We start from the raw sequence: 27,351 nt of genomic DNA on the forward strand, positions 1-27,351 counted from the left end.
TCCACGACGTATAACTGAGTTGTGCAGGGGAAAGTGTGCCCTTCCAGGTGTGAAACCCACACAGAGACCTACAGGCAGAATAGTGGCCTCTCTGCACACTGAGTGGCAATTAGCCTGGAGCCCTGAGACAGCAGGAGATCCCAAAGCCAGACACCAAAAGGCTCCTACAGAGTCTCCTCCTCCACTCTGCCACCGCGTGGCTCAAACCAACAAAGCAGGTGGCCAGCATCCTTGTGTCAATGTTACTTTATTAGCCTCCAACCACCTCTGGAAAGACAGAAAAATGCAGCTGGGGACATCGCTCAATTGGTAAAGCACCTGCTGCCCAAGAAGGGGACACGAGGCCAGATCCCTGGTGCTCACTAAGAAGCCAGGTGAGGGGCTAGAGAGATAGCTCAGTGGCTGAGAGCGTTTGCTCTTCTACGGGGCTCAGGTCCTAGTCACAGAAACCAAATGGCACCTTACAACTGTGACTCTAGTCCCAGGGGTAATCTGACACCCTCTTCTGGCCCCCGTGGGCACCAGGCACACACGTGGTGCACAGACTGTACACGCAGGCGACCCCCACGCCAACACACTGCATAAGTAAACAGAGCAGCAGCAGAAGGTGGGAACAGTGTCTGTTGTCTGAGCTCTGGGAAAGTGGAGACACAGGGGATCCCTGGAGCTCACTGGTCAGTCTGTCTGGCCAATCCACAAGCTCTAGGGTTAGTGAGAGACTTGGACTTCACACCTAAAGTGGAGAGTGACTGAGAAAGGCACCCAAAGTTGATGTCTGACCTCTACATGCACCCACCTACTCTCATACATGTGCACCTGCATACATGTTCATACCCACACGTCAATTTTTAAAGACACAAATCCTCCTCCGCCCTACTTGTCCCCCTGGAAGAAAAGCTCTTATGTAGTAGGTCAACTCGCTCAGCGCATTAGCAACCGAATGATAAAAGCATAAACTCTGCGGGCTGAGATCAAACCAAGTCAGGCACCACTGAGGCTTTAACCAGCCCCTCCCCTCCCCTCTTGACACGTGTCTTCTCATCTGCCAGATGGGATAGTCCCAGGGCTTCATAGATAGCGAGGGTTAAAGAACCTGAGACAGTGAGCAGCCACCTAGCGAATCCAATTCGTCATGTGCTAACTACCATTATTATCTTGTCTGCCGAAGGTCACGTGCCCACGAGTTTCACAAGCGGCTTTGGGCAAATTCTTGAGAATTCCCCCTGCAAGTCTCACATGAAAGAACTTAATGTGCCGAGAGAAAATGCATCCTTCCTGTCAGAACTCAACAAAATAGTCTGTCTTCAAGGGTAAGATAGAAAATTCAAGGGCCTGTGTTCTTGCTGAATACATTATTGATTATCTCCTTGGGACATTCTGTGAGAAAGACACAGCCCAACACTAAGCCCAGCACTATGAGGGAATAAAAAAAATATTAAGAGAGTTCCCTCCCCCCAAAAGGACTCACAATTAAATTAAAGGAGAGAAATATACACGGATATGGTCATTAAGAGTGAGTAACAGATTTCCACATTAAAAAGATGATACAGGCTAAATGCTACAGAGTTCCATTTGAGGAGGACTGGAGGACCGGGCGAGGGTTGTGAATAAAAGGCTCTAGATCTTGTAAATTTAAACTAGCTTGTAAATAGGTATAAGTTCTGGCCCTGCCTTGCCATTTTGTCCTATTTAAAAATGAAGTCAAGATGCCCCATGCAAAATGATACTCTAAACGAACGAGGCAGGATCGAAAGACATGGAAAACACGCCCACGATAGAGGAAGAGGGTCCCTCATTCAGGAATCCTGTCAAGTCTCTTGCCAACAGAGAAACAAGAATTCTGGCATAATTACCAACTGCTGAAGGCCCTTTTGCCCTTCCCAGATATTAAACTACAATTTTTCAGCGACCCTCACCAATTACACCACCCCCACCCCCATGCAACCCCTAGCGACTTGTGCCTACAGTTCCATCCAACGCTTCTCTGGGGCCAGCACACTTATTTCACTTACCAAGATAGCAAGAAAGTGGGGAGGGGGTGTCTCCTAGCAACCTTTTAAGATGTAACTCACGAGCTACTAGAATTATACATGGCTAACACAATCAATTGCAACTCTCCTTGAGCCAGTTCCCACCCTGGGTATGCATTCTTCTTGAGCGCTTCTCTTTCTCCTAATCCTCACACTAAACCCCTCTATTAAAATGGTTTTTATCTCCAACTTATACCGGCTAGTCCTCAGCGCCGATTTCATTGTATCTTCCCTGTGAGAACAGTGCCACAGGCAGGCGAATACCTGGGGCTGCTGCTGCTGCTACTGACGGTCGCCCCTGCAGCTCTCGAGTGCCCCCTGCCGCCGGAACCCGCTCTCGCCCCCATCTTAAAAGCTTCTGCCCATTCCCTGGGACTCTCCCTGGACTTCACTAAGGAACTAAGCCAAGTGACATTTCTCCACCCCAGATAAAAATCTGCAGCACAATTAACGAGCCTCAGTTTCCTCAACGGTCCCTGAACCCTCGAACATTCTCCACCTCCCCAGACTTAGCGGGGGACCGCCGAAGTTCACAGTCCAAGCTCCTTACCCCGAACCCTCTGCTGCCCCTGGTGGCTGCCACCATCTTACCCCTTTCTCTTCACTCAATGTGAGGTGAGACGACCCATTCTTGGCAACGGTAGATTTAGAACTACATTTCCCATCAAACCATTCTCGACATCGCGAGAGTTCCGGCGAGACTTGCGGAGGGGAGGGAAAACGGGAAGACTGCGCGCAAGCGCGATCTCGTCCTTTCCGAGGTCCTCTGCCGCGTGTTTGGAAGTTATGGCCGCGCGGGTCTGTGGTGTTCTCCCTGAAAGGCCTAAGCTTTGGGTGATGGTAAGTTGTGGAAAAGGGAAGATGAGGTTTTTCCTACACATACCGTCGACACGCTTGCTCTCTCCGGAGGTGACGTGTCGACGATCAGCCCTTTCCTTTGCTATTGTGGGCCTTAGGAGGTCTGAGATGCTGTCTAAGGAAATGCTCCCCAGACTGCGAGACGTTTGATGCGGACGGGATGAAGCCCTTTTTGGTCTTCGATCTCCCTTCTCTTGGGGCGGGGAGCGGTCTTCTCTCTGTGACCCAAAGCCAGCCATGTGCTCAGCTCTGTCTTCCCTGGGGTCTCCATTGAGGGTGGTGGCCTTAAGTGAACACGAGTGACTCCTGCTAACTACAGATTGTCATGAACGGGATTGAAAACTGAAAGCCGTTAGCTCTAACGCGGCATAACTTCTCCTTCCCCGAAGGCATTGCCTTTTGGCACTCGGGAGACAAGATGCAGGTTCCGTCTCAGAAGTAATGGCTGGATCCCTGAAAGCCAACGGGCTCGGTGTGGTCCACCCGTCAGAAGGCATAGGTAGATGGTGGGCATCTGCCTCAGACATAGTTCTCAAGTTCAGCCAGAAGAATGCGCGTTGAGCCCTCTGCAGCCCGTGTCGGTAAGGGTTCCAAACAAGTCCAGAAGAGGGTCTGTGCCGGTGTAATTTGGGGCTATAGAGTGTCGTTCTGCAACTCAACGTGGTTGCCAGAACCGGATTTCCAAAAATGAGTTGGGTTGGCACTGGGGGGTTTGGGGGGCCTCTTGCTGGTTGAGCTGAGGATGATTTAAGTTATCCCTGTCTGAAATGACACTTTTGTGAAGAGTCATGGTTTACTGAGGCTCGACGTTTTGAGGTCTGTTTTGAGAATGACCACAGTAAGGTTGCTTCTGTTAGAATGAAGTGGGATCTCTTTATTACTCCTTCAGACGGAGGTGTTGTCTCCAGGAAGCATCATGGAAAGGCGTGGTGGTGCACAAGGGCCTTCAGGATGCCTGCGCCTGGTAAGAGCTTCATAGAGTCGCAGGGGTTGTGGTAGCTGGGAAGGGTTGGTTGTTAGGTTTGGGGTGGGGGTGGGGTTAGAGGTTGTTGGGGATTGATTGTCCAGAGGAGGGCGTGGTCCTCCTTACTCAGCACTCTCACAAGCTGCATTTAACATTGGTGAATACAAAATTGTTCCTCACTCAACTGCTAAGTAAACTGACGTTCAGTGAGTGGGTTCTGTTTCTTTTGTATATGCGTGTGCCACTGCATCTATGTGTCTGGTTGACTTGAGTGAGTTTGGTTTCCCCTTTAGCCACCAAGCTGTTTTTTGGCCTAGAAATTGGGTTAAGTAAAGATTTGGGCCTGCTACCTGGGAGTAGCACAGAGCCTTGTCTTCTGTAACACAGAATCACTGGCTTCCAAACCTGGATATCTCTCAGAACACGTAAAAAGTGTTAAAATACACACATTTCCACCCAGGTCAGTGGATGAGACGGGTATGGAGTGGAATTAAGAGTCCTCGAGGTTTGAGCAGGCATGGAGAAACGGTTTGATGACCATTCTCACAGCAAGACCAGAGCACTGGCTATGTTTAAGCACCTCCTGAGATAGGTTTTTTTAATCCTCAGTCTTAACAGACAGCCATATGCTTTTGTACATGTGGGTGGGGAAAGGAGACACTCCTTTGTATAGTGTCACCTCTTAGTGGCAGGTGTGGTAATGGCTGCCCTTCAGTAGGGTCGCTGTAGTGGGTGACCTGTACCATTTTAGGGATTTCACTGATAGTCTACAAAGACTTGCCAAAGACTCTGGCTCAGCTGTAAGGCAGATGCTGCTGGAAGTGACCTTTTTCCAGAGTCTTCCCTTGTAACCTGGATTGGCCTTGCATTTGTTGTGGAACAGGGGTTGGGTTCAAACTCATAATTCTGTCTTGGCTTCCTTCCTGTGAGTCACCTTGTCTTTAAGAGGACAGGAGTGATTAGAGAAATGGCTTAGTGGTTAAGAACATTTGCTGAATCTTTTTTAAAAACTTGTAAAAAGTTCTCGTGCACAAAGGCTGACCTGCTGTGGGAGCTGAGTCCATGATGATATAAAGCTATCTGTCTGGAGGCCTTTCTGTGTGGAGTGTGGATGCCTGAAACTCAGCCTTCCGGGCTTGCCTGGAAGACTCCATGTGAGTTTTTTAGAGTTAACCTTGTGTGTGTTTCCTTACTGATAGGTGACGGCTGCGCCTCAGGTTCTGGGCCTGACTCGGAAGGGTGCCTGTGAGCAGAAGAGCTGGCACGCGCAGCTCAGTGGACCATCAGTGCCAACCCGTCCTGTACCCTGGCTGAGGGGTGTGCTAAGTGGCAGGCAAGTTTCAGCAGGATTTTTTCGTTTCTTCGCTAGGTTTGTAGCTCTCTTGTGACAGACAAGCGATTGTCACTGGTTGAGCTGAGGATGATTTAAGTTATCCCTGTCTGAAATGACACTTTCTGAAGAGTCATGGTTTACTGAGGCTCGACTTTTAAGACCTATTTTGAGAATGTCCACAGTAAGATTGCTTCTGTTAGAGTGAGGTGTGTTGTCTTCGTTACTCAGATTCCCGGTTGGCTCATCGTAAGGCGTGGCACAAAATCACCATCGAAAGAAAGGGCCTTCGGGATGCCTCTATCTGGTAAGAGCTTCACAGAATTGCAGGGGTTGTGGTTGCTGGGAAGGGTTAGTCTGTTAGATCAGGTGCTGCAGAATCGAGTGTAACCCTTCCTCCCTTTAGTCTTACTGTGTAGCCCGTGCTGGCCTGCAACTTGCTATGTAGACCTGGTTGACCTCAAACTCAGTTTGTGGCCTTTCAGGTGCTGGGATTTTCATGTTCTCATTTTGTGTTCCCGAAAAGCCCATAAGCCTATGATGGATTGGTTATCCCTGTCTGAAGATTTCAGCTGAGGGAAAATACTCTATTCTGAGGCTTAGGGGTGTGGCTCCATGCTTGAAGAAATTTGAGCTTTATAAGGGATCAAGTTAAATAGACTCCATAGAGAGCTGTGTGCCAACCTCCCAAAACCTAAGGTCTAGTTGCCTGTTAATCCTCCTCCTTGGGTGCTCTGAGGGCAAAGTCCCTGAGTTAGCAGAAATGGGCGGGCTGCCAGCACCTGTCCTGTGCTCACTGGAGTGAGACATGCTGGTCACATAGTTCTAGAAAATGAATGTCTTCCTTTAGAGGAGGCAGGGATGTAAGGCGTGCCATGAGAATGCTTGACGACTCTGTCGTTGCCTCTAGCGGTGCTGACATTTAGAAAAGAAGTTGTGGCCCTGGCAGCCTCCTAAGTATCGTCTCCTTGATGGCACAGAAACAAGTGGCGGGCTTGGGGGGGGGGGGGCTTTGCTCAGCCCAGCCTTAGTAATGCAGTGTACACTGTGTCCTTTTTCTCTATGGAATCTGGGGGGTGGATATGGGCTTACACTAAAGTAGCTGTACTTGTGGAATTCTCTGCAGGGTGGCTCTGCTTGCCTTCACTTCTGAGTGGACTCAGGTTCAGGTCCTCAGGGATTTGGTTGAATATAAATACTCTGATGTTTCATGAGAAACCTTTTTTTGGCCACTTACCAGGAACTTCTTAAAACTTTCTTTTAAAAAAAAAGTTAGCAGCCTGCTTCTGAACTTGGCTGGTGCCTGCCTGTGTGTAGCGCACACAGTGCCTTGTGATGGCGGCTGGAATCCCAGGACTATCTGATAATGCTTGTTCCTAAAGTTTGTAGTTTTGATCACTTAGCTGCCTGTCTCCTTCAGGTTCTTTCCTTGTTTCTAGGTTATTGCCCTGTAGTGCCAGAGAGAACCACATAGCCTGCTGCTGCTCCTGCCTTTAATTTCCCAAAGAGTCATCAGACGACCTTGGAGTTTGTTCTGCAAGAGGAGCCAGTAAGGCCTCGTGACTGTGGTCACCCTCGGAAGCCTTTGACAGCTAGCTGGTGAGGGCGCTCAGTCGGAGGCCCTGGGGAGGCCCCTGCTAAGCCGAGAAAAGCATTTCTCACAGTGGATTTCCTGGAAGTCAGGGTTGGCCTTTGTATTTTGAAGCACAAATAAACTTTATAAAATTTAACTTGGTAGCATTGTGGGTATATGAGTGAGCCTTAGAAATACTTAAGGACCACTTGCACTGAACTGTAGAGAATCAGACCTTTTCTATTGACTTGCTAAAATTTACTTGTCACTTAAAGCATAGGTTAACATTGCATAACACCTCAACCATCCGGTGGTAATGTGCTGGAGGGCACAGGCTACTCTTGCAGAACACCTGGGTTCAATTGCCAGCACCTACATGGTGCTCAGAGCCATCGGTAACCCTAGCCTTAAGGGATCCTTTGGTGGACACATCCTGGGTACCAGGCATGTAATGCACAGGCCAACACAACAGGCAAAACCTCATGTATAAACAATAGCTCTTAAATGGAGCATTGGTAAAGGACACTCATGTGTCTGCACATTTGATGGGGAGTGTACTGAGGGTCTACGGGTAGTCTGCAGAACTGACAGGGCTATCTGATGGAGTCCGTCAAAAGGTAGGACAGCCATTCGACTCCTGCTGCAAGAGGCTGTGGTTTTTACGGCTAACCAACTCCCAGGCTGACTTGCTCTGTACCCCAGACTGGGTCTCAAGCCATTATCCGACTTAGCCCCTTCTGTTGTGGTCAAGATGGAAGCCACCATTGCCACTTGGGCTTGGTTTTAGTCTGTTAGATGCCCTAGGCTGGTCTGTTCGCCCTTCCTGAGTACTGGGAATAAGTGCGCTGACCACCACTCCCAGCTGTCACCAGCAGTTTTCCCAAGCCACAGAACCAATGGTCGGCCGGTCCTCAGCTTTGGTGAGTTGGCCAGTGTGGGTGGGCTGTTTTGAGGTTATCTGGTCCTTAGTCCCTAGAGATACCCAGTCCCCGTCCCAGCCCTTCAGCTTAGGGGCTGCATGATAATTTGGTTGGATGAGACTGGAAATGTGGAAAAGCTCATTGGACTGCATCAGGTGCTGTTTATTGAAGCTGTGAAGTGAGGGTCCATCACTCAGTTTCCTGTTGGTGACAAGGACTGATGTGCCTCTCCAGTGAGACTCGTCAGTGGTGGCGACTTACACAAAGTTTGTCTCTTTGGTGCTAGGTACTCCTAGCCTGAACCTCGGTGCAGGTGCCACCAAACTCTGTCCTGAGTGCCGCCACACCCCTTCCCTCCAGACACACCACCTTGGAGTTTGTGTCTTCTACTCTACCAACACAAAAAAGACAAAATGGTCATCCATCACACCCTATTATCTAGCTTCAAACTACATTCTGCCTCTGTTTCTCATCCTCTATCAGGAGGCAGAAGTGTCCTGTTCCTATAATGCCTAAGGTGTTCTAGGTTGAATGGCTTTGGCATTTGGGACTCAACATGCCATTGGTTTCAGCTCTGCTCGATCGAGGTTCCTGGATAGCCCTGAGTGGTTCCATCAATGTTTCTAGTTGCCCAGGGCCAGGTGCTGGCTTTGGACTACTTAGCTCTGAGATGTGCCTGCCCGCCTGTTTGCTGGTGAGCATCATTGTCTCATTTAATGTTCAGTTTTAAAACGAATCCTACAAAGCAGTCTTCCCTCCCTCGGCTAAGCCTCAGAAGAGTTGTCTTGACCTGTGACAGTGTCGTGCATTGAACAGGCTCTGGTATTATGTGACGGGTCTTGTCTCAATACCCTCTGTTGGGAAGTAGAGGGCCAAGGGGAGTGTTGCCTCTTCCAGAAGTTGAAAGGTCAAAAAAAGTGCTTTTGAGGCACAGAAATCCGGTACTTTGGGGTCAGCGTTGGTACAGCCAAAGGATGCCGGCGTTGTGCAGGTCTCGCCATAGCGAAGCTTCCAGGGACAGGTCGTGGTTTGCGTAGAATATCAGTGGTTTCTTTTCTCGTTCGAAATAGTGGTCTGAGTATTTCTGGTAGTTGTTTGTGATGAATCCGTAGGCACTGACCTGGCGAGGAAAGTCACGGTTAGTGTTTACTGACTTGAAATAAGTGTGTGCCTATCTCCAAGCAGGTTTCCCTTGTAAAGATGAAGTATGTACATGAAGTACCACATGTGTACCGTGTCCTTTGTACACATTCTCAAAGATGAGTCTTAACCCCGTCCAACAAAAGGTGTAATTAGTAATTACACCTGCCTGTCCTCAGACAGTAAGAGGCAGAGCCTGGTTTGGAACTTAAGTGTGACTCAGCCATCATGATCTGGAAGTTCAAGGATGGAGGTTATCACCCAGGACTACAGTGACATCAGTCAAGAAACATCCGCATTAGACTAGATGAAATGTCCTGGATGGTGTCTAACCTCCATCCCTCATGCTTTTACAGGGGCCACAGCCATTTTTTTTTTTCTTAAAGTCCTGAAGATTGAATTCCTTCTGCTTGCCTCACCTGCGTTCTGACCCTAGGCGTGCTTTTGAAAACGCACTCAGCCTCCCTCTAACCCCTTGCATGTCACTAGGCAGAGCCTACCAGGAACCTTTTACCAGTTTCATTTTTTTTTTTTTTTTTTTTTTTTTTTTTTGATGTGGAAGGCAGAACCTGCTGTCCCGTGCCAGCTCTAGGATATCCCCAGTCAGTTTTGAGAGTTTGCTTTCATAAGAGTAGTTTGGCCACTTGCCCCTTAAATACCACAAAGGAGGGAAGCAGGACAGGAGGGCAGGGGAAGCTGAGGCTAGGCTGACCCAGAACCCACCCTCCTGGCTAACGGGCTCGTCCCACTTCTGGGCCACCCACCTGGTCACAGGTGTGCAAGGCTGTCAGCAGCATGAGCGCTCCCGTGCTAGGCATATACATGTCTCCAAATCGTGTGTTAATCAGCTTGGATTTCAGAAACCTGGAAGGGCATCAGAAACGTTAAAACCAAGAAGGGGCTAGCAAGCAGACAGAGTTCAGTTAAGTACAGCCCTGGTACTCTCTGAGCCCTCCAGATAATTTCTTGTGTGTGGGAGGGGTGTTATTTGTTTTGTGGGTTTTTTTTCCCTCCAAGATAGGGTTTCTTTATTGGCTGTTCTGGAACTCACTTTGTAGACTGGCCTTGAACTCAGAGATCCACCTGCCTTTCCTCTGCCGGGATTAAAGGTGTGCTCTACAACACCCAGACCTCCCCACAGAGATTTAAAGACCCAAGAAAGACATTCAAGTGTTGAATGCCAGGTTGATGGTTGTGACTTTAGACTATGCTACCCAAACAGGAACAGTTTAGGAAGTGGCCTTTCTACTCCAACCAATTCTCTTTCGGGAAAACTCAAGGGGACTGACTATAAGTGTGAGCGTTGGGGGTGAGCTACTGCCCTGTCTCCCAATCCACAACTACTGTCTTTACTGTAGTTTCCTCAATGCTTGGACACACAAGGATTGCCTCTAACCTGAGACCAAAGCTTCTCTCCCCCCATGGCCTGTCGTAGTCATGGATGAGCAGGAAGCTCACCCAGATCCTAGCTCTGGGCTCACCAGTGTGATGGTGTCTACAAGTCCTGACCTCAACCTGGATTTGACACTCAAGCTCACAGGCTTCTGCTGGCCTCCACCTACTGCCTGAACCACTTTGTTTTGAGATGTTGGCCTTTGTGATGTAGGGCGGGTTTCTCTACAGTGGTCTGGCTAGCATCCATCGGCCATCACTGCTGGACCTGTGCACTGAAGGACATTTGGCAGATCCTTGGCCTCTACCTACTAATGTCATGCTGTGCATGACAACCAAAATATGTCCTAACAGAACCAAATCACCCACCCACCGCGTACCCCCCTCAGTGCTGGGAACCACTAATAGGAGCGGCATGGAAGCCGAGGGAGGGGGAGAAGCCAGGGCAGGCTGTCTCTTCCCCTTGGTGCTGCCAAGGCTTTTGGTGAGGCAGGGTTTGAAGCCAGAAGTGATGGCAGGAGACTGGAACACCCAGCACCGCTGTGCCCTTCTGGCTCTGTGAAGTCTCCATGTTTAGTTTATTTTGTGTTGACCCCGTCTTCCCCTATTACCACCTCCATCAAGGTAGCAAATGAGATAGTGAGACCACAAGCATTTAGTGTGCCATTGGGCACTCGGTGCTCAGTAAGGGCCTTGTCCCAGTGTGTAGTGAAACAGGTTCAGCTGAAAGCACTCTGGATGTGTGGGGTCCGAGTGAAAAGGGGGAAGTGGATGTTGGTTCCCCATCTCCCACCCCTTCTCCATCCACCATACCTCTCTGTCAGGTAGCTGATGAAGTCTGGGTGCAGGAGCTTGAATTTACTGGCAGAGGTTTCCGGTCCAAAATAGGTGTGAGGCCTAGGTCCCACGATAGAAGTGGACAGAGCGTCCAGCACCATCGTATTGAAGGGAGAGCGAGGGTAGTGTTAAGCGCCTGTGGTAGCGGTAGGGCCGGGGCTGGGAGTAGAAGCGGGAGAATGGGGTATAGAAGGTGGCTGGTAGCACAGATGGAACCACGTGCGGCTTTCCCTTCAGCAGGACCTCCGTCGGTGGAGTGTAGGAGAGGGAGGATGGGGGTGTGAACAGGGCTGGGGGTGTGGGGAAGGAGCACTGGAACTGGGGGATGTGTGGAGGGGGTGGCAGGAGGGGGAAGTAGGTTGAGTCAGTAGGTGGCGGCTGCCTGGATTGCTGGGCCTGGCACGGGAAAGGGCAGGGGAAACACCCGTTTTGTGGAAGAGGTGCTGTAGGGGGCTGGAAATAGGGGGGCTCTTTCATGAAGCGCGGCACATAGGGGGCGATGTAGGAAGGGATGTTACGGATGGGCCCGATGTAAGAGGCCGAGGTGGCAGGGCTATGGGAAGGGGACCTGGTAATGTTCACCGGGGGTGTCAGGGAAGGGTTTCGAGAGAGAGCTTTTAGTCCAGTCTGGGAGGGAGATTTGGAGGCTGGGGGGGTGGGGACCTGAGTAGACCCTCGGGGCACATGCTGGACGTGGGGACTGGGAGACTGGGAGGAAGCTCGGGAGGAAGGCTGAGAGGCAGCCGGGGTAGGGTTGTGAGAGGTTGGGCGGGAGGAGGCCCCCCGGGTGGGGGAAGGGGAAGGGGAAGGGGCTGAGCCTCCAGAGCTAGGGGGGAGTTGCTGGTTGGTTGGATTATCAGCGTGGTTAGATCGAGACTGGGATGGGGACTGGGTTGGGGATGGATTAGGGGTGTGGGAGGGGGAGCTCATTGGTGTTAGGGAAGGCGAATGTCCACCCGGGGACTCTGAAGCAGCTCCCCAAGAGCGTATTCCCAGTACATCACAGAACCCATTCTCAGTCCTTATGACCTATAGCAGCGCCAGGAAACAATTGTTAGGTAATCACAGGGTGGGGGTGGGGCACCCCGCAGGGGCTAGCCTGGGCTCTGTCACAGCACCCATTAAGGACACGTCCAAAGCTGTTCTTTGGGAGAATGGATCATTATGTCCTAAGAACCATGAGAGGGGGTTTGGTCTTCTGGCCACAGCAGTCACCTAAGTTTCTAAGCACAAGACACTAAGAGGAACTCAGGCCAGGTCTCAGTTGTCATCTGACATCCAGGAAGTGAGGAAGAGGACATGGCACCCTCTGTTTTCAACTCTCTGGACCGAGCCTGGGGAGGCAATATTCCTGGCTCCTGGGCAGAGTGCCTATCTACCAGGGTCAGTGGCATGAATACTGGATCCAGCTCTTAGTTTACAGAGCCGTGTGTTCAGTGGGCCAGCTGCCCTGTTGCTTGTCTGTCCACCAGCAGGACAGCTGGGACAGTGGCCTACAGCTGAGGTCTGTTCACCCTTCAAGGAAAGACTACCTCTCATCCAGTAGGGCTGCATGGGCCCCGAGCCACCTCAAAGACTAGGGAACCCTGACAAATCTGCCTTTAGCTTTAACGGTGACACTTGAGGTGGCCAAGCATTACCTCTTCATTCGCGGGACAGAGTCCCATGAGCCCCCCACAGTTCACCCAGGAGTTCCCAGAAGACACGCCCACTGTCAGCCAGGTTACAGTCCCCACTGCTAAATTATGCTGAATATCTAGGGATTATTAAATTCTGAAGAGAGTTTTCTCTTCCCTTCACATAACTTCTCGTGCCGTAGCCAGGGCTAGAGAGCCATCAGCCAGCTGCTCCACCTAGCCATGGGTCCTCAGAACAAGAGGGGAAGCAGCTCATGTGCCCCCACCCCCACTCCCTTGTCAGCAGCTCACCTGTCCCCTTTATCAGGACCTTCTGGAACAGGCACACCCAGGATGGCGGATCTCAGCATCAGGTAGTCACGGATGCTGGAGGGGATGAAGATGTAGCGCAGGTTCTGTAGGGGCATTGGAAAAGGCCACATTTAACTCCAGGGAAAAAGAGTCCTCCACCTCATCTCCCCCACTGAGGCTTGAGAAGGTTTCCTTACTAGGCTGCATTCCCACTGTAGGCTCACAGAACTTTAATGTCCCTCCCTGTAAGAGGTGACACATGATCCCCATTCCCTTAAGGACTGGCAAGACGTGTGACTAATGCGTAAAAGCTTTTTTTGTGTGTTTTTTGTTTGTTTTAAGACAGGGGCTTATATGTAGTTCAGGCTAGTCTCAAAACTCCCAACACAGCCAAGGAACTGTGGTCCTTCTGCCTCCTGATCCTCCTGACAGACTCTAGACTCTAGACAGGCTGGAGGGCCGGCTCAGTGGTTATGAGCACCTGCTCTTCTTCCAGAAACCTGGGTTTGGCTCCCAGCACCCATACGGTGGTTCATAGCAATCCATAACTCCAGTGCCAGGGGGTCCAAAGCCCTCTTCTGGCCTCTGTGTGCATCACGTATGCATGTGGTACACAGACACACAAAGTTCCTAAGGCACAAGACACTGAACACATGGCTCTGGGAACTAAGCTGGGCCTAGTGTCCATGCCACTGATCCTGGTAGGTAGGCATTCTGCCCAGGAGCCAAAAACACTGCCTCCCCAGGCTCGGTCCAGAGAGCTGAGAACAGAGGGTGCCATGTCCTCTTCCCCACTTCCTGGATGTCATATGACCCCAGTTCTTTGGACCTTTAGGCAAAACACACACGGTCTTGACGCCTGGGTTAGAAGAAGTTCATGGCTTCCTTCCGCCCTCTGGATTGATTGCTCAATCTGGTGAAGGGTCATGGTTCTGTCGTGAGGACGGCTGAGGGATTTCCAGAAGAGCTGGGTGAGAAAGGCCAGGTTATCCTGTGCCAGCCCAACTCCTGCTTTCAGAGGAAAGCAGCCCACTGCTGGAGAACATCTGCGTGAGGACCCCTCCCTGAGCCACTCCCAAATTCCTGGCACTGATCTGAGGTGATGAAGCGGAGCGACAGACTCCCACAGTAGAGACTCAGTGTGTAGACACTATGCCGAGGACAGTTCTAAATGTCCTGATCAGAGCTAGAAGCTAATAGAAACAGGGCCCATTCCTCTCCAGGCCTGTAGAATCCGTTACCCGAGATCTGTCTCCCTCGGAATGTGGCGCCCAGAGAGATCAAGGCAGAAAGCGTGGCGTTATGGCCAGTGAGTGTGGAGGGAAGATGCAGGGCAGAGAGCTCCAAGGCCGGCTCTGGTACTTGACCTGGAGCTGTGACCCAGGCACGAGACTCCGTTTCTGTACCTGAGTTTTCTACACAGAGTTCTGGTGAGGGTTCAAGAGGACCCATGTCACTCTCTGAGTGGGTAGTCTGGGGACATGCAAACATCTCCAGAGGGCCTAGATTGGAGTAATTCTAATAGAATGTTTTGGGCGTGTTCTCAAATATCTCAGCACTCCCTCTCCCTGCCCCCCAAGACAGTCTCATTGTATAGACCTGGCTGACCTGGATCTTGCCATGTAGATAAAGGTGGCCTCAAAACTCACACCGGGGCTGGTGAGATGGCTCGGGGTAAGAGCACCCGACTGCTCTTCCAAAGGTCCAAAGTTCAAATCCCAGCAATCACATGGTGGCTCACAACCACCTGTAACAGAGATCTGATGCCCTCTTCTGGTGTGTCTGAAGACAGCTACAGTGTACTTACATATAATAAATAAATAAATCTTTAAAAAAAAAAAAAACTCACACCGATTTGCCTGCCCCTGCCTGCCAGTGCTGTGACTAAAGGTGCACACCATCACACTTGGCAACCTCTCAGTGGCCCTTAACTCTGCCACCAGAAAACAGAGATGACGATTTCACAAAGAGCAACCGTGATACTTAGCTCCCTGCCCTATAACACCCTGGAACCGAGGAGGTACCCAGTAAATGCCCTCACACTGTGCATAGATGAGGTACTCTGAGGTTGGGCACTCTAGGTTTGAACCTTGGGCCATCTGCTGACTCACCTCGTCTCCTCCCCAGTGAAGTGGGGCTAGAGTCAGTAAATATTAACCCTTCCTGGGACTTCCATGCCTGAGAAGCAGCCCTGAGCCAGCAGAAAGAACAGGGAAGTGTCCAGCAGATCTGCCTTTGGCTATTCCAGAACTCACTATTGTAAATCAGGATGGCCTCAGACTAAGATATCTGCCTGCCTCTGCCTAGGGAGTACTGGGATTAAAGGCGTGTGCCTTAGGCCACCCAGATGGTGGCCAAGATCTTAACACTACCTATGCTTCCACTGGACAGAGTCTGTGAACCCCAAAGCCCTCCCCACACAAAGGTTCCTAAGAAGACAGTGCCCACCACCGTCGTCCACCACGGTTCACCCACTGCTGGCCTCACCTGCCCTTGTGGCACAGAGGTGAAGCCCAGTTTGGCGTAGGAGATGAGCGAGTTCTTCATGGTGTTCACGGTGAAACCGTAGAAGGAGGTCTTAGTGCCCACGTCGCGCTCAAAGCCTTCGGTTATGGCGCCATTGAGTCTGGCCCCAGCAGAAGCCTATCAGTATCTTTGTGGCAACGCCATGCTGTCTGGCTTACTTCCATCTCCATGGCTCCACCCCACTAGTCCCCATCTCTTCAGTTTGTGCCACTCCCCTGCCCATGAGAATATCTGTTTGGGCGTCTAGCCTGATCCTCACTACTTGGGTCCTTAAGGGATGCTCTCTGAATGGGTAAGTCTAGCCCTTGGGACCCTTCCTCCTAGCTTCCTTTGCACTGGCAACCTATGTTCTGTCTTCAGGGTTGGCTGATCCTTGGTTTAGACCGGTGGTCCTCTATCTTCCCAATGTGGTACTGCTATAATACATAAAGGTGAGCCCCAACCATAATATTTCCATTGCTACTTCCTGACTGTAATTTTGTTGCTGTTATGAATCGTATTATTAATATCTGTTTTCCGATAGTCTTTCAGGTGACCCCTGTGACAAGGTCCTTTGTTTGACCCCCCGCAAAGGGGTCACAACCCATAGGTTCAGGACTGCTGACCTGTCTTAGGCTAGCAGCTGCCGTGGCCCTTGCCTTGGGGCAGATATTCCCTCTGGACTAGCAGAATAAAGGCTGTCCACCCATTTCCCTGCCCCTGTCCTTATTACCTGAAGACATAGTCATGAGCATCGATTTTCTGGCCCTGCCGGGACCCATTCAGAATACCTCCGTTACCCACCACGGCACAGCGAATACAGCTTAGAGGTAGTTTCCTGGGGGCACCAAACAGCTCCCCGCTCTCCGGGCTTTTCAGAAGTCTCAGGGTAGAGGCAATGACTGTGGGTGAGGATGAGGGGGAGCCGTGAGGAGCAGGCTGTTGCCAGGCTTACCCCTGGACAGCCTGGCCTGGGACCTACGTTATGGAGACCATCCTAGGAAGCAGAGAGGGTGGGGGACAGTGGGGACAATGTGTGTATCAGGGATGGAGAAAAGGACTCGGGGAGCTTAGGTAGCCTGCATATCTAGAATTACTGGTTCTCTAAGACAGGGTTCACTCCAAAAGAAAAGAATCCAAGGCATAAGGTGGGCCTGACCATGGTGGTTGATCTCAATGGCCACAGTGGTGACATGAAGGCCCTCAAACCTCTGGTGTCAGACTACCGTTAAACACTGGTCATACTCCACGCTAGGGAGTGAGAGTCACTGAGCAGGGGAACCTTCTCAGCTTAGTCCTGGCTGCTTGGATGGAGGAGGAGAGGGAAAGGCAGGAGTCATGCAGAGAAGAGCCCACAAGGCTTTCCAGTGATACTGTGAAGGCAGCCAGGTATGTATACAGTGGGACCAACAGTGGGAAGAAGGGGCTGACTGAGCCTGAAGGTAGGAGAGAGGCAACAGGTGACAGGTTACCTTCGTGGGAGAGCCCCTGCCATCCGTAGGGGACTTTGTGCTGGCTCAGATTATTCCAGAGTTCCTGAGTGAAGAGGCCCTCCCACAGCAGCACCGGGGTGGAGAGGTCAAACAGGCTGCGGAAGCGACGGTCCTTCTGAATGGCCAGGGACAGCGAGTGTTGGCAAAGTCGGCTCTGGGAATGAGGAGAGGAGAGGGCTGAGCCCATTAGGTAGAGGCCAGGGGTGTGCCTCCCTGGAGCCCACAGACCTCACAGGAGAATCGGGGAGTGCTAGTTTCCCTTATCCCTCCAGAAGGGGCCATCCCTGAATCTTTTCGCTGAGATTGCCTGTGGTCCAGCAACCTCATAGGACCACGGAACATTCTGGGTTTAGTCTGGCCACCCAGGCCTTCCTTGCATAATCGGATCTGGCTTTATATACGTCACATCCCAAATGGGCAAACACCGGGTTCTCTGCAACCAGTGAGTCGGTTGCTTCAAGCCTGGCATCAGAATCTATCATCCTGATCCGAATCCTACCTCCTGCTGGGAAGAATTACAGCCACCCTCCTTTCCTTGGCTGCTCATAGTCAATCCCCCAGCCTTCGTGTCCACTGAGAACCTTAAAATGACACTGTCATGTTTGGACCTAATGTGTCATTCAGGTAGCTTTGTCCCCAGCTGGTGGAGCCAATCATTGAGGAGTACTTGGACCATAAGCGCTCTGCCCTTTATCAGTTAACCTGTGGATGCGTTAATAGTTTGATGGCAGCTGGGCGTGGTGGCGCACGCCTTTAATCCTAGCACTTGGGAGGCAGAGGCAGAGGCAGGCGGATTTCTGAGTTTGAGGCCAGCCTGGTCTACAGAGTGAGTTCCAGGACAGCCAGGGCTACACAGAGAAACCCTGTCTCAAAAAAACCAAAAAAAAAAAAAAAAAAAGAAGTTTGATGGCAGCCCAGCATGGTGATGTAAATCTTTAATCCCAACATTCCCAAAGCAAAGGCAGATGGATCTCTGTGAGTTCAAGGCCAGCATGGTCTAAATATGGAGTTCCAGGTCAGTTAGGGCTACATAGAGAGACCATGTCTTAAGACACCAATACTTACTCCTACTCCTACTATTACTACTACTACTAATAATAATAATTTGATGATGGGCTGGAGGGAATGGCTCAGTAGTTAAGAGCACTGACTGCTCTTCCAAAGGTCCTGCGTTCAATTCCCAGCAACCACATGGTGGCTCACAACCATCTGTAACGAGATCTGACGCCCTCTTCTGGTGTGTCTGAAGACAGCTACAGTGTACTCGCCATTTATAAAATAAATAAAGAAAATCTTTTTTAAAAAATTGATTTTATGACATCATTGGGGATGGCAGAAACTCCTGCAGTGAGGTCCTGCTGGAGGAAGTTGGTCACTACAACATGTTTTGGGGGTTCTATCTTGTCCCAGGGTCCCCTGTGTCCATGTTTACTGGCTGCTGTGATGGAAATGATTCTGTTATCTGCTGTCTCCCATGATGTTCTGCCTTTAGAAACAACGGATCCAAATGACCATGAAACCACGAGCCAACTTAACTTTTCTTCCTTTAAGGTTGTTTGCTCGAGTTTGTCATAACAACAGAAAAGCTAGGGCATCTACCCACCTTGTTTAGGAATGAGGTATTTGTGAGTGTCATGAGAATGAAGCCTTATGAGCTTAGGCTAGCCTTAAGTCTACCAGCCAGCCTCCTGAACGCAAGGCTGTATGAAAAACGGAAGCCATGCAGTGGATGTATGCAGAGATGGAGTGATACCAAGCCGAGCCAAAGACAGAAGTAGGCCAGGTGTTTTTTTAGAGCCTCAGGGGAAGTACACCTGGTCTGATACTGGTTCTCTGGCTTTCAGAACCAATGGAGAGTTGATTTCTGGTGGGTTTGCTGTTGTTGTTTTGTTTTTGTTAATGATGTATACACATGTGTTTACACATGGGAGAACAGCTGCCCCACAGACAGCCACAGGCCTCAGATCCCCCTAGAGTTGGAGTTTCTAGGAGGTTAGGAGTGAGCTGGCTGATATAGGTACAGGAGACCAAACTTCAGACAAAGCAAATGCGCTCACAGCCCCAAACTCTAAGCCACCTAGCCTGTGCCTTGAGTTGTGGCAGCCGCAGGAAACAGGATCTCACCTCTGCACTCAGGGCCCTCCAGGAAAGCAAGGCTTTTAGTTGGCTCCAGGGTATCGAGTCTCAGCCTGGGTGTGGGTGTGGAGTTGGGCCCTGCGATTTCTGAATAAGCTTCTTTGTTAAGCCCTTGATCAAAGGACAGGGCAGGAAATGGTTCAACAGTGGTTTCTGCTATCATGCAACCTATGAGCATCCCACACGATGCAAAGAGGATGCAAACCAACCCACGGGGCGTGTGGGGAGAAGGGATGAGGGGTGTAATACTGAGAATGTTGTCAGTGGTGCATTAAGCCAGAGACAGACACGGATGTTAGAAAGTCAGACTTGTGAGCCGCAGCCAAGGGATACATGACTTTGGCCTAAGCCATGACATCTTTCTTTGGAAAGACTGGTGGTTTGCTTGTGGACCCTGATGTCTGGGGAGTAAGGCCCATAGAATGGCAGAAAGGGGTTGTCTGGCATCAGAAGGGAAGCTGTAATAGCAGGTGCGAGTGGGCGAGCCCCTGACAGGGGGAGTAAGGTAGATGGATGCTTTTGTACAGTCCTGCGTGGTGCAGTTCAGTTCCGTGTGTCTCCTAAGTTTATCTAGACAACCTGCATTGTCCTCGCCAATGGCTGGACACATCTGACTCTACATTAGATAAACCAGGCACATTCCGGCTCTGATGAAGTCACTTGTTCTAAACCATAGGTTAATCCCTCTTTCTGGTCCACACTGTGGGAATACAATTGAGTTTGTGGCTTCTCAGGACTACACTTACATCAATAACTCCCCCAGTAAAGGCCCTCTATGCAACCCGAGGTCTGTCTAGCTGGCTTTTTTGGTCTCTAATGCCTCATGCATTAAGATGGGATTGTCCCCATTTTAGAGCACCTTGCTACATGTGTTCAAAGGTCACAGCCATGTCTGTTTTAAACTAGCTAGGACTATACATCAATTAGCATGGAGCAGAAAACCTGTTAGAAACTTAAAATGACCTGACCCAAGCTCTCAAGATGACTGACTATAGCCTCTTCAGCTGCTAACCACATGCCCACAACCTGTTCTGAATGCTGCTCTCCCCCATCAGTGAGTGACTAGTCTGTCACTAACCTCCTGAACGCAGGGGCATCTTTTCTCCCTGAGCCCCTCCAGACCTCAGTTAACATATCCAATTTCAGGCACCGAAAACAGTCCTTAAGCCTGAATCCATAAAAGACATTAGCATCCCCCAGTTTACCCAGTGTGAGGAGCTGGGTGGGTGGCAGGGAAGGCTGGATATCACCCAGTATGTGGCCAGGCCTGGGGTCAGATCAGACCCCCATCCGGGTGGCACTGATTGCTGCTGAGTGGACCTGGTAAAGCGCCTGACTGCTCTGTGCCTGAGTTTGCCCCTCTAGAACAGCTCAGTACTGTTTACCGTTTTCCCGAACCTTGAGAAAGAAGTGGTCTGCGGCGCACCAGGTATCTGGCTATTACTTAGGGTTATGGATCGGAGTCCCTGAGACCTTCGAAGCAAACCCAGGGCATTTCCCAGATACTGGTATCTACTCTTCAGTGAGAGAGTAACATAACTCTGACTTATCATAAATAGTTTAAAAAAATAGTAAAGAATCCATTCAACACATAGATACAATTTTAAGGGGCTGGAATGATGGCTGGGTGGTTAAGAGAGTGAATTGCTTTTGCAGAAGGCCAGGGTTCGGTTCCCTGCGTAGGCTCTGGATGACACTCAAGGACCTGAAATCCCAGTTCTAGGGCATCCTGTGCTTCTTGGGTATCAGTACATACACATAAGCAAACACATTCATACTACTAATGATAAATATTAACAAGAAACAAAATTAATTTTTAAAAGGGGAGATAGTTGAGTGCTGACTCAGCAATGAAGAGCGCTCACGGCTCTTGCAGAAGACCTGAGTTCAATTCCCAGCACCCACCCATAACTGTCTGTAACTCTGGGGGGTTCTGCTGCCTGGATCCCCTGTGACTCCTGTACTCACACGTGTGCTCGCACGTGCGTGAATGTGCGCGCACACACACACACACACACACAGAGTTAAAATAAGGACACAATTAAGACTCCCAAGAACTTTCCAGTCGGCTACAGCCCAGGGGTACTAATCTCTCTGCTGTTTTCTGCTGAGTTACAGGAAACACTAGTGGCCGGACCCACAGATGCTTCGAGAAGATGAATGTTTACCTCTAAGTGGGTGGAAACACAAACAGACTATACCCAGAAGCCTCAAGAATGTCTTGTTTCTTCTCTTCTCTTCCCCTCCCAGCTAGAACATGCTTAAGCCGCCCCAGAGTGGGGGACCATGCTCAGACCGTCCCAGAGTAGATCACTGTACCTTTCTGTTTTCCGAATTCGGTGGTTTGGGGTCAAAGAATGCTCGTGGGTACGCCATGTTCCTGGTGGGGAAAGACAGAGGTAAAGTGGGGGTCCGACTGGCAGCTTAGACGCTTCTAGGCTGATTTCTTCAACTCTGAGGCTGACATAATGCTAATGTCCCCACGATGTTTATTTCTTTGATCTTTTCTCTGGACCATGACTTCCTCTTTAGATGTACAAAGTACCATCCCTTAAGTATATTCTGGCCAGCTACAGAAACCAAGAAACAAGTCTCTCAGCAAGGGCAGAAATGTGGGGTTTATAGGAATAGGGGTGGTTAAATATGAAAATGTAAAACAGGAAATTGTATCTGAGAGGTCTCCTTCGAAAGCCCCAAGGGGTGAGTACATGCCCTTACACCCAGTATTTAAATCGAGGCAAAAGGATTAAGGGTTCAAAGCCACCCTCTGCTACTTAGGTTTGCATTGTGGCTGAGCAGGTGGCACTGAAGCAATGGGGGGCAGTTCTGAGGACTGAGGTCATGGGGTGCCTTGCTCCTCAAGTGGCGTGTGTCCAGAGCTCAGCCGTTGGTGCATGTGACTCTCGGTTTTGGCATCTGTACAACTGTACTTGGATCACCTGGTTTTTGGGGAGGGGCCCAAGAGAACAGCTAAATTACCCAACGTGGAAAGGCCTTCTAAATGCCAGCTATTGTCAGTAAGGGAGAAAGGCAGGGATCTTCTATCTCTACCAGTCTCTTCTAAAGGGATGTGAGAGGGACAATCACACAATTCCTAGGCACTGTGATGCCACAGGGCAGAGGGAGGGAGCGGAGGAAGCCTGTTCAGAGGACGGTGGCCAGATGCGCCTCTCCTTTATTACCCCAGCGGCATCTGGGAGGCAGGGGTCACGGGAGGACTTTGGACCTGCAGGTTTGCCTGGGAAACAAAGGTCTCCTGTGCGTCTTGAGCTGGCTGAGCCAGTGTGGCGCTTGTGACCTGCGCTTCCCTTCCGTTGTTTCCCAGGTCTCTAGTAAGATCTTGAAGGGACACGGGATGATCCTGCCCTGCTCCTCCCTGCCCCCTCGACTAGCCAGATGTCCACCCCTATAATCCTATAGCTCCGCCCTCCTCTAAGGAGCTGAGACCCTGTTCAGCCTGTGCTACTTGGAAGGAGCATGACAAACATCCACACTGGTCTGATAGATTCCCAGCTCGCCTCTCTGCCCTATCCCTACTCTGTAGTAACTGTCAGGCAACAGGCCTGTGACCCCCAAAGAGAAACTGCCAGACTTAGGACAAGAGTGACTGCCATGGGCTATTGATAGTGGGGACTCTCCTGAACCCTGATGTCCCTCACCCAAGGCCTAACGGTACTTTCCAACTTCCCTGGCTTTGGTGGTTTCATGGCCCTCTCTCAGGAATCCAAATTCTTCCTGCTACCTAGGGCTCCTTAAAGGGAGGTCGGCACCCATACGCCTCTATGAAGACTTTGCAGCCTTAGAAATAAGCACAAAAATTCATGTTTTCGGGCTGGTGAGATGGCTCAGTGGGTAAGAGCACCCGACTGCTCTTCCGAAGGTCCAGAGTTCAAATCCCAGCAACCACATGGTGGCTCACAACCATCTATAATGAGATCTGGCGCCCTCTTCTGGAGTGTCTGAAGACAGCTACAGTGTACTTACATATAATAAATAAATAAATAAAAAAGAGTTTAAAAAAAAAAAAAGAACATCTCTAAAAAAAAAGTTAAAAAAAAAAAAACGCATGTTTTCATAAAGCTAAGGGTGCTCATTAGGTATGGCAGCACGCTGTAATTCTAGCACTCTAGAGGCAGAAGCTGGAGGATCACGAGTTCAAGGCCACCCTCTGCTACATAGCAGGTCTGAGGCCAGTTTGAGTTTTATGAGCTACGTACTGTCTCACAATGAAGAAACAAAGTAAACCCACATATATTTAACTTAATTTTTAAAATAAGCATAGAGTGTGTGTGTCTATGTGCGCTGTGTGTGAATGTGTTCATTCGTCTGCGTGACAGTGGTGGGGATGAGTGGGACCTAAGAGCGGGAGGAGGAGGGGAAAGAGTGATTAGATTACGTTATATTCAAGGATAGAATTGTCTTTCTTTTTTTTTATTTCCTGGTTTTTCAAGACTAGGTTTCTCTGTGTAGCGGTGGCTGTCCTGGAACTCACTCTGTACACCAGATTGGCCTGGAACTCAGAGATCCACCTGCCTCTGCCTTCTGGGTGCTGTGATTAAAGGCGTGCGCCACCACTGCCCTGGTGACATATGAAAACTTCAAAGAACAAATTTAATTTTAAAACATTGGCTACAAAAATTTTAAAAAGTTCCCAGATCGGAGAATTCTCTGTGAATAGATGGCTAGATCCCCCCTAAGATGCAGTGAGAGCCCCCTTGGACACTGCAGGCCCAGCCTCTCTCCTACCTGACTGTCACTTGGCCCTGATCACAAGGATGCTCATCTTCTGGCCATACTCAGAAAGCCACTTACCTTGCTGGACTACCTACCCTCCTCCTACAGCCAGGTTGAACCCTAACCTGCCCCTTCCTCCCTCACACCCAGGTTTTACTGTACTGTAGCAAACCCCAGCAAAAACAAGGAAAAGGACAGGCTTTCAGTTCCTAGCAGATGTTGTCAGGGGTTGTTGTCTTAGTTTTAGTACTGGGTACCAAACCCCAAGACTTCATCCATGGAAGGCAAACACTCTACCAACTGAACTATATCCCCAGCCCTCAAATCAGATTTTGAAAGGAAGAAAGTTCTCCTGAGAAGGAAAAAGGTTTTGCCAGATGCACTAGGGAGACACCTTGGGGCTTTTACCCCTTTCACAAAGAACTACAGTCAACTTCAGAACACTGAGAGCGGCAGAGGCAGTCTTCCACAGGAGAGGGCACGCCAGCTGGCTATCCAATACCAAGTGGTCAGCCCTGAAAGCATATGTACAAACTACATTATACAGACTGAGCAGGCTATATTTAGGAATATATATGTATATATATATATATATATATATACACACACATATATATACACACATACATACATATATGTGTGTGTATGTATATGTGTATATATTATGTATTCACATATACATATATGCATTATATATGTGTGTATATACATATATGTACATATATACATATGCATGTAACAACAATTAAAAATTTAAAAGGGGGCCAGCAATTTGAAACATCAAGGAGGAGTATATAGGAGACTTCAGAGGGAGGAAAAGAAAAGGGGCTACCAAGTACTTATGACCTCAAAAATAAAAGAAATAATAGCGATATTGTTTAAAAAGGAAAAGCTCTGATGAGGTGTGATCCAACTGTAACCGACCTCCCGTGTGAAGTCATGTTAGGCCCTTTCTAGGATGTTGCCAGCCTCAGCGCTGCCAGCTAAGGGGACCAGACTCAGTGGTTTGTTATTTTGCGACTGATGTGTGTCCTTCAGCCAGACACTAGATACCCACTTGTTCTCATCCCATCAAGGCTTGCTCAGGAGTGTGCAGAAGCTGCGTGCTGCGCTGTGCGTTTTTCCGGACCCCCTCGCCCAAGCCCAGATTCTAGGTATGGCTTAGGTCACCTCCCCGAAATAAAGCTAAACCCTCTCGAGGCTCCTTCAGTGAGCCAGGTGGAGGCTCAAAACAAGTTCTGTGTGTTTCCAGACGGAGTTTGCATTTCCCCAGGGCCATGCCCAGATGGAGCTTATCAAGCTAACTACTCAAACAAATAATAGATCCAGGTAAAAGGGAGCCAGGTGCAGGTAGGCCTGAGCTCAGAGTCCAGAGTGAGGAGTGAGCCAAGCAGTAGGAGACTGGCCACCTGAAGAGAAGGACAAAGTTGAAAAACAGGGGACTTGAGTCCCCACCCTAAAAGTGGATCCAGGAAGAAAGTGGCAACAGGGAGCTTCCCAATTAGGCCTGGACGGAATTCACCAAAAACGCCAGGGTCGCCAGCGTGCTCCGGACCGAGCAAAGGCCCCAGGGTCCGGGAGGCAGCCTGAGATTAAGGCGGCAAAAGGCGCGTCGCCGCTTCGAGTCGCTCCAGGGTGTCCGCGGGCGTCCGGAGAGCTGGGAGCGCACGCCCTCCCCGCGCCCTGGGCGCAGCGCCCCGCAGCGCTTACCTGGCGGGAACCTGGGTCTCAGGGGACTGCTGCCCCGCCGAGGAGTACAGCATGAGGAGGATCCCAGAGCTGGTGGCAACGAGCAACAACATCCGAAAGAGCCAGCGGCGCGGGAGGTCCATGTGAGCCTGGCCGGGGTGCGCCCCGTCTGCCGCCCTGCTCACCGAGCCCCCGGCCGGAGAGGACCGTCCCAGTGGGACCCGCGGAGGCGGCGGCCCTGCTCTGCCCCGCCCTGCCCAGGGCGGGCTGCCGCGCGCCTCCGGGTCCTGCAGCTCCCCCCTGTGTCCTCGCCAGGCCTTAGGTCGCAGCAACTCCAGAGACTGAGCGTCTCTAAGGCCGTCGTGCAGCTGCGGATGGCTGGAGCCGCGAGCGCTGTTCCAGGGCTGTCCCCGGGGGACTTCGATGGCGGCTACCCCTGAGGCTGCTCTCCAACGAGAGCCACACCCCGGATGTACCTATTCCAGAGTCGGGCAGGGATGTACGGTTCTCACCGTCCAGGGCAAGCATGTGCAGTGAAGGGTGGGAAGGGCACGAGGAGACAAGGCTGTCTGCTGCCCTGATTGAGCACTGTGCGCTTAGGGATGTCCACCCCAGGTTTCTGGACCAGAAGCCGGTGGCTGGCAGCTGTGAAACAATCTGGCCGGCTCCCTCACAAGGACCGAGGACTTGATGGGTTAAGGCTCTTGTACCTTATGTACTTGCAGAAGAGTATATTCAAATAATGGAAGGAAACCCCTTAGCTTGGATTTGGGGTTAAAGGTGGAGGGTTCAGGTAGGGAGCCGCCGGCCGTGGGGTGCACTAAGGGGCTTAGGTTGTCATCTGTTTATTTGGTGACTACCCATTGAGATGGAGGACGTCACGCAGGGAGCCCGCGGTGATGGTTGTTACCTCTCTGTTTGGCAACACGCAGAAAAGCCAGGCCTCTCCATGCGCTGCTCAGACTTGGCCTGAGAGGCGGAGAGACTGGGAGAGGTGGAGCATCAACATCGCCCGGGGCTGGGGAAACTGGCCTGCTCTTTGGAAGCAGAGCCCTTTCTGTCTGTGAGCCATCGGTGGTGTGTTCTTCAGTATAGTCTGGGAGAGTGGACCTCGGCTCCCCAAGCTTTAATCTGGTCTGATAGCTGAGAAAATTGGGGTTCACGAATTGGTATCTGCCCAGTGTCAGACCCTGGGTCTGTGGATAAGAGCAGCTTCTTCAGTCTGCGACCCAGTCTTGTGTGGGCCAGGACGGAGTCCCTGGAGTGTAGCCAATCAAATCAATCCTGCCCTTTGTTCCCGAGCTGAAAGTGTCGTGGTGCTAATGGCCACAGCTAAGAATTTGTGCTTTCACGTTTTGTTTTATTCTCCATGTCCATACACTTGTTGATGTGCAGGCACACGTAATTTGTAGAAGATCTCGTTCTCTCCTTCTACCAAGTTTGTCCCAGGAATTGAACTCGGGACCTTGGGCTTTATCTGCTGAGCCATTTTGATGGCCCCTGATTTCCAGTTTTTCCTTTCAATCTTTGCGCTCTTCCTTTGTCAAAATTGCTGTTACTTAACCCTGTACAGTTTCTTCCCTTCCTGGGGATGCTCGCTCTCTCCTCCTCCGTGGGAGTTGCCCCCCATCCATGTTAATGATGTAGGTCTATGTTTTTTTTTTTTTTACAGTGTCCCATAGCAACACTTCCTGGACCAAAGCATCCTCACTCCTCCCATCCAGTCTGTCCTGACACCTCAGGTTTCTCAGGAGCTTATGCTCTCCAGGTCATAATTTGTGCTGCTGTCTCAGCAGCAGCACAAATCCACTTGCGGGCTTGG

At 50.5% G+C, this 27,351-nt stretch overlaps 1 protein-coding gene, 1 long non-coding RNA gene and 3 other non-coding genes across 8 annotated transcripts; 4 read left to right on the forward strand and 1 right to left on the reverse strand.

Moving 5' to 3' along the window:
- Positions 1–2,773: 2,773 nt before the first annotated feature.
- On the forward strand, positions 2,774–6,912 carry Snhg16 (small nucleolar RNA host gene 16). 3 transcript variants are annotated; one of them, NR_027819.1, is made up of 6 exons: positions 2,774–2,870; positions 3,278–3,469; positions 3,778–3,852; positions 5,052–5,185; positions 5,414–5,489; positions 6,622–6,912. It is a non-coding gene; the product is annotated as a small nucleolar RNA host gene 16 (long non-coding RNA). The 3 variants fall into 3 exon arrangements; NR_027821.1 differs by having other exon boundaries at positions 5,414–6,912; NR_027820.1 differs by lacking the exon at positions 3,278–3,469.
- On the forward strand, positions 3,619–3,696 carry Snord1c (small nucleolar RNA, C/D box 1C). Its single transcript, NR_028569.1, has one exon. It is a non-coding gene; the product is annotated as a small nucleolar RNA, C/D box 1C (small nucleolar RNA).
- Snord1b (small nucleolar RNA, C/D box 1B) lies at positions 5,261–5,337 on the forward strand. The gene has a single exon (NR_028567.1). It is a non-coding gene; the product is annotated as a small nucleolar RNA, C/D box 1B (small nucleolar RNA).
- On the forward strand, positions 5,711–5,786 carry Snord1a (small nucleolar RNA, C/D box 1A). The gene has a single exon (NR_028570.1). It is a non-coding gene; the product is annotated as a small nucleolar RNA, C/D box 1A (small nucleolar RNA).
- Positions 6,913–7,816: 904 nt separating the features above from the next.
- Positions 7,817–26,896, reverse strand: St6galnac2 (ST6 (alpha-N-acetyl-neuraminyl-2,3-beta-galactosyl-1,3)-N-acetylgalactosaminide alpha-2,6-sialyltransferase 2). Of its 2 annotated transcripts, none has more exons than XR_388384.4 (9): positions 25,551–26,896; positions 21,426–21,486; positions 16,950–17,124; positions 16,211–16,379; positions 15,460–15,598; positions 12,973–13,076; positions 11,021–11,203; positions 9,580–9,679; positions 7,817–8,795 (listed from the first exon to the last, which is right to left on the reverse strand). XR_388384.4 is itself a non-coding variant. In NM_009180.3 (9 exons), exons 1-9 carry the CDS (start codon positions 25,670–25,672, stop codon positions 8,628–8,630), a joined length of 1,122 nt encoding a protein of 373 aa, NP_033206.2. In that variant the 5' UTR covers positions 25,673–25,774; the 3' UTR covers positions 7,819–8,627. The 2 variants fall into 2 exon arrangements, 1 of the variants encoding a protein (NP_033206.2); NM_009180.3 differs by having other exon boundaries at positions 7,819–8,795; positions 11,021–11,104; positions 25,551–25,774.
- Positions 26,897–27,351: the final 455 nt, after the last annotated feature.

Source organism: Mus musculus, chromosome 11 (genome assembly GCF_000001635.26).
Source record: "Mus musculus strain C57BL/6J chromosome 11, GRCm38.p6 C57BL/6J".
Classification (NCBI taxonomy): Eukaryota; Metazoa; Chordata; class Mammalia; order Rodentia; family Muridae; genus Mus; species Mus musculus.

Coding starts and splice junctions, on each gene's coding strand:
- St6galnac2 (NM_009180.3), bottom strand. CDS start 25,672: ATGGACCTCCCGCGCCGCTGGCTCTTTCGGATGTTGTTGCTCGTTGCC. Junction 17,125..21,425: donor CGAATTCGGAAAACAGAAAG/GTACAGTGATCT, acceptor CCTCATTCCCAG/AGCCGACTTTGCCAACACTC. Junction 9,680..11,020: donor ATCAGCTACCTGACAGAGAG/GTATGGTGGATG, acceptor ATGCCCTTCCAG/GTTTCTGAAATCCAAGCTGA.